The sequence below is a fragment of the Podarcis bocagei genome (assembly GCF_964188305.1).
Source record: "Podarcis bocagei genome assembly, chromosome: 14".
Classification (NCBI taxonomy): domain Eukaryota; kingdom Metazoa; phylum Chordata; class Lepidosauria; order Squamata; family Lacertidae; genus Podarcis; species Podarcis bocagei.
This window is the reverse complement of record NC_138139.1, coordinates 47,156,877-47,164,973: the sequence shown is the minus strand read 5'-3', so window position 1 is coordinate 47,164,973 and position 8,097 is coordinate 47,156,877. Positions and strand designations below refer to the sequence as shown.

The window sequence follows — 8,097 nt, the reverse complement described above, 5'->3', positions numbered from 1 at the left end:
CTAAAGCTGGGGAACTCTGCTTAAGCCTAGTACCTTTCCCTCTGCTCATATCAGGCCGACACAACTCGAGAGCAGCCCCAGTGATTTTATAAACCTTTATTAGTGTGTATTTAAGCACAAAATCCATCTAGAACAATAACAGTTGATTTAGTACTCTTCGTCTCCCCCCCCAAAAAAAAGTGATGAAGAAAGGCACTTTGATCTTGTGAACTGGGTGGAGGGAGTTAGAAGAGTGGGGGTGCGCAATCTGGGTGGGGGGAACAGTACCTGAAACTTTACCAAGGAGAAGAAAGGGACAGGTAGCGAGATTAGGGAAGAGGCCAGAGGCCCAACAGATTTTTGCCTTGCTGTTGTTCTATAATAAAAGGGGGTGTTTTTGGTCGCCCCGCCCTGTTGCGTTAGTCCCTCGGTGAAGTACATTCACTCTGGAATGATGCCCGGCAGCGGGCAAAAGAACAGCAATTCTGCAACAGCTAGGAGGGTTGGTGTGTACATTGGAGTAAAAGGCAGCTGTGCTCTCATCAAGGCCTCGAGGGAGGTGTCAGTATGTCTTTGGGTTCAATAAAGCAGCATACAGTGCTACAATTACCCCTCTTTTATACCCCCCGTTTGTTTTTTTGGTGCAGAGTTAAAATCAGCAAGCGTGTATTTTAAAACAATTTTTTAAAAAAATCATTATTATTCACTGGCTTTTGTTCCGTTGAAATCCCCATCCCGGGCGTCCGCTTCATCTTCCGACCCATCGGCGTTTTCGATCACACGACGGCCGCCGCCACCCCCAGATCGGCGCGAGGGGGCGAAGGAGGACGGCTCGTTTCCGCGCCTGCGGTTAAAGGAATGCGAAAAAAGAAGGGAGGAAGAAATGGGAATCTAGCAGTTCGTTGGAACTTTTCCACTACCCCTGGCCCTTAGAAGCAGGGAAAGGTTGAAGGTATAAGCCAGGGGTTGCCAACCTGGTGCCCGTGCGCGAACAAGATGTCTGGAAGATTGCCCTCCCTCTCCCCGCCCCCCGTAATGATGCTTGAAAGCAGCAGTCTGTGATGGTGTGTTTCCCCCGGTTTGCAAATGCACCCAAAAGTTGGCAACCCCTGCTTTTAGCAGGCTATAGTTTGCAAAGCAGCTCTACCCACTAGGTCAGTCTGCTCCCTGGTGGGGGGGTGGAGGGTTAGTTGGTTGGCTGCGAACAGGATTAAAAAGCATCGTTCTTGGATCAGGTGTGGGGCTACGTGCTCAACTTTTATTCTGACATAGAGGGGTGGGGTGCAGCTACAAGTGATTCAGGTTGTTATAAAAGACCATGAGGACAATCAACTTTCTGCTTGGAGTGATGATGCCAGAGGACTAGGCGAAGCTGAGAATGGGGTGCGGTGGGGGCTGAAGGCAAAACTATACCTTCCTTTTCTGATGGCAGACCACCTCTGACTCCAGAATTTTTTTTCTATCCTTTCTCAGCTTCGAAACAAAGCTGCCCCCCAACATCATTTGGGGGTTTTTAAGCAGTGGTTGGACGGCCATTTGTCACGGAAGCTTTAGTTAAGATTCCAGCATTGCAGGGGGTTGGAAGGGACCCCCCCTCCAATTATGCCATCTTGCAGCAGACAGTTCCATAAATCCATTATGCATTTTGTGAATCTACCGCAAGCCAGTTTAATTTCGATGACCCACACTGTTCTAGCACTGCTCTTTTATCTGCTTTCTCCCAGATATTCCTCATTCTTTAAAACCTCCACTGAGTCACCCCTTTGTCAACCTCCCCCCACTGCAAAAAAAAAAAAACACCCTACAGAACCCCAAATGTTACATAGCCTGTTCTTAGGTTGGAGCAAGTTTTCAAATGCCATGAGCATGTCAGTTACATTTTGTCCCAGCCTTACAATATATACAGGGAGGGTGGGATGGGTGCGAATGAATGGTTATGTCCACACCCCTGTGCCTATTGGGAAGAGGAAGAGGACGGGGACCAGAATCTGTGTGGCAACAGCTAAGCAAAGCACGATTGGTTTCCTTGCAAAAAGAGAACCTACAAATATTACAGAATGCAAGTGGTTTTCCCGGGCTTTCCGTCAATGATTGGCAGCAGAAGGAGCTCAGGACACCTGAGCAAGTTCCAACATTGAGCAGCTCAATACTGCTAAGACGGTCCCTGGCTGTGGTTGGGGGTGTGCATATCCCTAGCTCAGTGCTTCGCCGTTTTCCGTGCAGAAAGGGTGCAGATGACACACAACACACAACTCAGCGGTGAGTTTCTAGCCTTCAAGGCAGGACAGTGCATTTTGTTTTGGTGCCAAGTGAATGCACACGGCGGTCAGTTAACAGTACAGTGGTGCCCCGCAAGACGAATGCCTCGCAAGACGGAAAACTCGCTAGACGAAAGAGTTTTCCGTTTTGGAGGTGCTTCGCAAAACGAATTTCCTATGGGCTTGCTTCGCAAGACGACAATGTCTTGCGAGTTCCTGCTGGTTTTTCCCCCTCCCCCCCCTTTTTCTAAGCCGCTAAGCCACTTATCAGCTGATCCGATCAGCAGATAAGCCGCTAAAAGCCGCTAATAGCGCTAATCCGCTAATCCTTCAATGGGCTTGCTTCGCAAGACGAAAAAAGCGTGAGACGAAGAGAATCACAGAACGGATTCTTTTTGTCTTGCGAGGCACCACTGTACTGCACCCCCCAGTTCTCAGGCAGTTCCTACAGAAAAGCAGCCCAGAGGCAGTATGCTCAGGCATTGTGATACATGACTGTTGCCTGGAATGCAGTGCGCCATTCTGCTCACACCGGCAGAGGGCTGGTGCTTATGGTTTTGCAAAGGCAGCGAGCATTAAACACGATCGAGAGAAGAGAAAGTTGGGAAGGAAGGCTATGCCAAACTCTTAGCATTTTGTGAAACGGAGCACAGATTTGCAGATGTTCACGAAAGAAGGGAGGGAGGGAGGCAACGAAGCAAAAATCTGTAATATTTGTCTCTTTTGCTACAAGACATTGACATCTAGATATCCAAGCCTTCAGAGTTTGCAGAAATCTCACATGGGTTTTATTCGGGACAAAAAGAAAAGAGGGTGGGGGACTGGGATTTGATTTGATTTGATTTTTTTTACAAAACACAAGGGGACTGCAAAGATGAAGGCATGGTACCTGCTCAGTCACTGCGAAGGTTCTGGGTTCCCTCTGAAAGAGAGAAGGTATCCCAAGCAGTTAGCTGAAGGAGACACTCAACATCTGTTTGCAGGAAGGGTTATTTCCAAGTCATTTATTGGTTTTTGTTTTTTTAAAAAAAACACTCTGTTCATGCTCTGCCGGAACTGCAGTCGGGAGCCTCTGGTCCACAGGCCTAATTAGCCTGATTAGGAATCCTAGTTTGGGCCTCTCCAAGCCACCCCTACCCATCCCACGTCATATGAAGTCATGTGAGGGTCATGTGAAGAGACAGGTGCAAAGGAGCAAGCAAGGGTCTTAAAAGGCACTCCCAATTTGCCCATGGGAAGCAGAGTTTCTATACAGGGCCATTTAAATAGGAATTTACTCCTGGGGGGAGCTGATCCCTGCTGATACTGAGCCCAGCCGTTCGGTGCTAACCTCCAGCCGCGCTCAGAGCAGCTGAGATCTTCCTTTGCACCAAGGCTTGAGCTCAAGCAATGCTACTATGGAGAAGAAGTTCACCTGCAGTCCAGGTGATTGGCAGGGGTCGTACAGCCACATTAAAGTGGCTTGCTGGGAGAGCTTAGGGATCAAGTCTGCTGCCTGGAAAAGGTTTCTCCACCCCAATGCTAGATGGTAAACCTTTCTCTCTGTGTGTTTTGTGTGCTGCTCTCTTAATTGCAGGAGGGGGTGGAAGGGTCTGCCCATTTTGTTTCTCCCACTTTCTCATTTTTCTCCCATCTTAAACTCGGTGCTGCGCATTTTGCAGCAATTTCCATTTTATTTTAAAAAAAAAAACCTCGTGAAAACTCATCAGCGTTCAAGCGCAAATTTCTCCCAATAAACACATTTTAAATATGAAATTTTGACAAGCCGTCTCCCTTAATATAATAAATTTTCCCTGCTATCTTCGTTTTTACGCACGCTTCCCTCTAATAGATGCATTTTGGGTAAATGCTGCATTGCAAAATTTGGATACGTGCAAATTTTGAAGGCTAGCTGTGTTCCGGTTTGCATGCTGCTTCAGAAAATGCAGACTGGGTAGATTCAGCTTTGAATGTACATAGAATTGGGATTTCTCTTTGCTAAATGCAAGAGAAAACAGGCAGCAGAGAGGAAGAAGGTAGCTGGGGCCCTAGGATACTGCCTTCTACGAATCAGACAACTGGTTTTGCAGAGGCCTGCCGAGCTCACAGGTTGATGTCTTTCACAGCCTTGCCTGAAAATGCTTGGGACTGAACCTATGACTTTTTGCTTGCAAAACGGGGGCCTGACCCCTGAGCTATGGCCCTTCATAAATGACCCCCATCCACTCCCACAGCCAGGGCAGAGAGGAGCCACAGGCTGTGGCATCCTAACTGAGCCTTACAGACCAGCTCTCTCATATGTGCCAAGCTCACTCTGTGGGCAGGGAACAGAACATACAGAGGAGCATTGACAAACTCTCAAGTGGGCAATTCCATACACCAGAGTCGACACCCATCAGCGAGGCAGGACCTTTTTCAGGCAGAGGGCTGTGTTCCCACATGCGCAACCTTTGGGGGGGTGTATGTCAATGGTGCATTCTCCCCTCTGCTCTATGGCGCTACCGCAAACGGGAGAAGGTTGTGGCAGAGAGCACTCACCTGAGTTTGTTCTTCAAGGCGGTCACCTCCCGTCCCATGGCCTCGTTGCTCTCGGTGGCTTCGTCCAGCTCCCGCTGAAGTTTCCTGCGGTTTGCGTTGATGCGCTGGGACTCCTCCTCGGCCTCCTCCAACTGCCTTTTCAGCTGCTTGACGCGAGTGCTGGCCTTGTCAGCCTAAAGGAAGACACCAAGGCAAGGAGGGCGTTGGATGGGAGCCCAGAGTTGGCGCCCTCAGCCAGCCTTTTGGCTGCTCAATCTTTCCTATATACCTGAAGCCCTAGGACCCTCGTACCTACGGGACCGCCTCTCCTGGTATGCCCCACGGAGGACCTTAAGGTCCACAAATGACAACACTTTAGAAGTCCCAAGTTGCAAGGTGGTTAGATTGGTCCCAACGAGGGCCAGGGCCTTTTCAGGACTGGCCCCGACTTGGTGGAACGCTCTGTCACAAGAGATCAGGGCCCTGCGAGACTTGAGATCTTTCTGCCGGGCCTGCAAGACAGACCTGTTCCGCCTGGCCTTTGGGTTGAACTCAGTCTGACCCTTATGTTTTCCCTCCCCTTACGGTTTTGATCCATGGGCTACTTTTAAAATGAGGCTGCATTTTAAATTGCATTTTAACCTGCATTTTAAATTGGCCTCCCCCTTATGTTTTTATTGTCATTTTACTGGTGTTAGCCGCCCTGAGCCAGGCTCTGGCCGGGGAGGGCGGGGTATAAATAGAATTTTATTATTATTATTTATTATTATATACCTAAAGGAGCATCTCCACCCCCCATCATTCAGCCCTGATGCTGAGGTCCAGCTCTGAGGGCCTTGTGGAGGTTCTCTCACTGGGAAAAGTGAGGTTACAGGGAACCAGGCAGAGGGCCTTCTCGGTAGTGGCACCCGCCTTGTGTAACGCCCTCCGGTCAGATGTCAAACAGATAAACACCTATATAACTTTCAGAAGACATCTGAAAGCAGCCCTGTACCAGGAAGTTTTTAAGCGTTGGTCTTTTACCATGTTTTTATATTCTGCTGGAAGCTGCCCAGAGTGGCTGGGGCCACACAGTCAGATAGCTAGGGTACAAATAATGACACTCATCATCACCATCATATTTAATGCAATGCGCACCTTTTTGGGCCAAATTACATCATGAAAATTAGGGTGCATTTACACTTGCCAGAAAATACTTTTTTTTGGTTTCAGGGTTTTGAAAATTGAGATGCGTTTGGATTGATATAAAAGATGCAGGAGGAAAAGGTTAAATTTATAAGGACCCACAAAGGGGACGGGGGAAGTTCAGGACGTTCTTTGGAATCTTGTTTTTATGGTGGTTGTTGGATAATTGATTGTAAAATTTTAAAGCCTGAAAAACTAAATTTTCAAAAAAGAAAGAAAGAAAATTGAGATGTGCATTAGATTTGATGGCACATTAGATTCGCAAAAATATGGTATTGTTCCCTTTCATTCTCTCCCCCCCCCCCCCAATAATCTTTATTAGTTTTCCGGTTGCATACTCCACATACGCATAATGTGTTGCATTTTAAATTTACATTATACTTTCTCCTAAGCGCTGACTTCCCTCCTTCCTTCTTCTGGTTTTTTATATCACATATAATTTTATCGCATTATTTTCATCCATTTTGTATATTGTTATTCATTTTCCATATTTGTCCATGGTATATCCATAAACAAATAAATCCTCCTGTTTATACAATTCTTGTTGTCTGTCTGTATTCATTTACAATGAATGTTAGTTATATTAATCTCCTTTTGCTTCTTATTATTTTCACTATCCATCGCTTTCCCATTATGAGGTTTATTTCCAATTCTCCTGGTTTCACTATTTCATCTTATCTTTCCTATATACGACATACATTTCCCCCATTCTTTTTGAAATGTTCCCTCGCCCTGTTGTCTAATTTCCCCTGTCAATTTGGCAATTTCTGCATATTCCATTACCTTCTGTCGCCATTCTTCTACTGTTGGTATTTGCTGTTGTTTCCAGACCTGGGCTAGCAGTAACCTCGCCGCTGTTGTTGCATATAGAAACAATTTGTTCCCTTTCAGCCTTCCAGCAAATCCTTCAGATCAAGCCCTCTTCCCACACTGCCTTCTGGTTTGACTTCTCGGCTAGCCCACGCCACGTGACACATCAACACACCTGGTCTTTGTACTGTTCTGCTTGCTTCCTTTCATCCTCAACCTGAAGCAGGACTTCCTTCAGCTTCTTATCTTTCTGGCGCAGGGTCTTCACTGCTGTTTGCTTTTCTCTGTGGAGAAATGGAATTGAACGGGAAGGTTAAAGGTACTAGTTCTCATGAAGGAAAGTTGTGCCTGGGAAGATGCACATGTGGTGAAGGAAGTCAGAGGGAAACTGAGCAGGATTCAAGGGCAGAAAATGCAGTTCTCTGTTAAAATCTTTTCAGCTTCTCTAAGGGATGAAATTGCTTTGGATTTCAGCTTGGACTGTGGAATATCAGTAACTGATTCTGCAAAGAAGCCCTCCCAGTAATGTCTAAAGGAAAGGGGAAAGGGCACACCACAATTTGCACTCCTGCAGGAATATTTTTTAAAAAATAATAATAAATAAAATAAAATAATGTTTTAAAATAATAATATAATATAATAAATGGTGGGGAAACTCCCCACAAAGTATGTTTATGTATGTGTGCACACACATATATGGTAATGCACAAAGAATTTCTTTTTTAACCATTTTGGATATATTTATAAAATCATTCAAAAGTATTTCCCAGAAGTTAAAGCAGTTCATGTTGTTTAAAAGCACACTGCTTATATTTGCATATTTTAAATTTCATGCAGATATTCACAAGCACACCTCCTGAGCAATAACAGATTATGACATATTTACGTCCAATTCCAGCACGCACCCCTCCTCTCAGCAACTGCCTGCTGGGAACTTTTGTCCCTCTATAACAGGGAAGGGGCAGCCTAGTTGTAGCTAGACTACAACTCCCCTCATCCCAGACTATTGGGCCAAGCTGGCTGTGGCTGATGGGAGTTGGAATCTGACTAACCTCAGCTGCTTGTGTCCAAATCAAAATCCCTCATCCCAGAAACCTGTATTCTAGGGTTACCAGACATCCCCAGTTCCCGGGGATAGTCCCTGGATTTGCAAATCTGTCCCCGGGAAACGTGGCAGCGGCAGCCTCAGCAGCCCGGAGCCAGCCTGGTAGCGCAGTTGGCTCTGGCTGGCTTCAGGAGCTGCTCACTGCTTGCTGCCACTGCCGAGGGGGAAACCGGGGATGTCTGGTGGCACAGATTTCCTGCCCCCTTCCTCCTTTGTTTTGACAGATCGGGGGAGACTCGGGAGTTGCGGGCGGGTGGGCGGCCG

General features: G+C 46.8%; 1 protein-coding gene across 2 annotated transcripts in view; it reads right to left on the bottom strand.

The window, feature by feature from the left end:
- Positions 1–81: 81 nt before the first annotated feature.
- The window catches only part of MYH11 (myosin heavy chain 11), an 88,614-nt gene continuing 80,598 nt past the window's right edge, over positions 82–8,097 (bottom strand). For both annotated transcript variants that reach the window (XM_081169358.1, XM_081169359.1), the window contains 3 exons: positions 6,904–7,012; positions 4,755–4,927; positions 82–823 (listed from right to left, as the gene is read on the bottom strand). In XM_081169358.1, the coding sequence (XP_081025484.1) occupies positions 679–823; positions 4,755–4,927; positions 6,904–7,012 (427 nt within the window). In that variant the 3' untranslated portion in view covers positions 82–678. The remainder of the gene's footprint in view (positions 824–4,754; positions 4,928–6,903; positions 7,013–8,097) is intronic.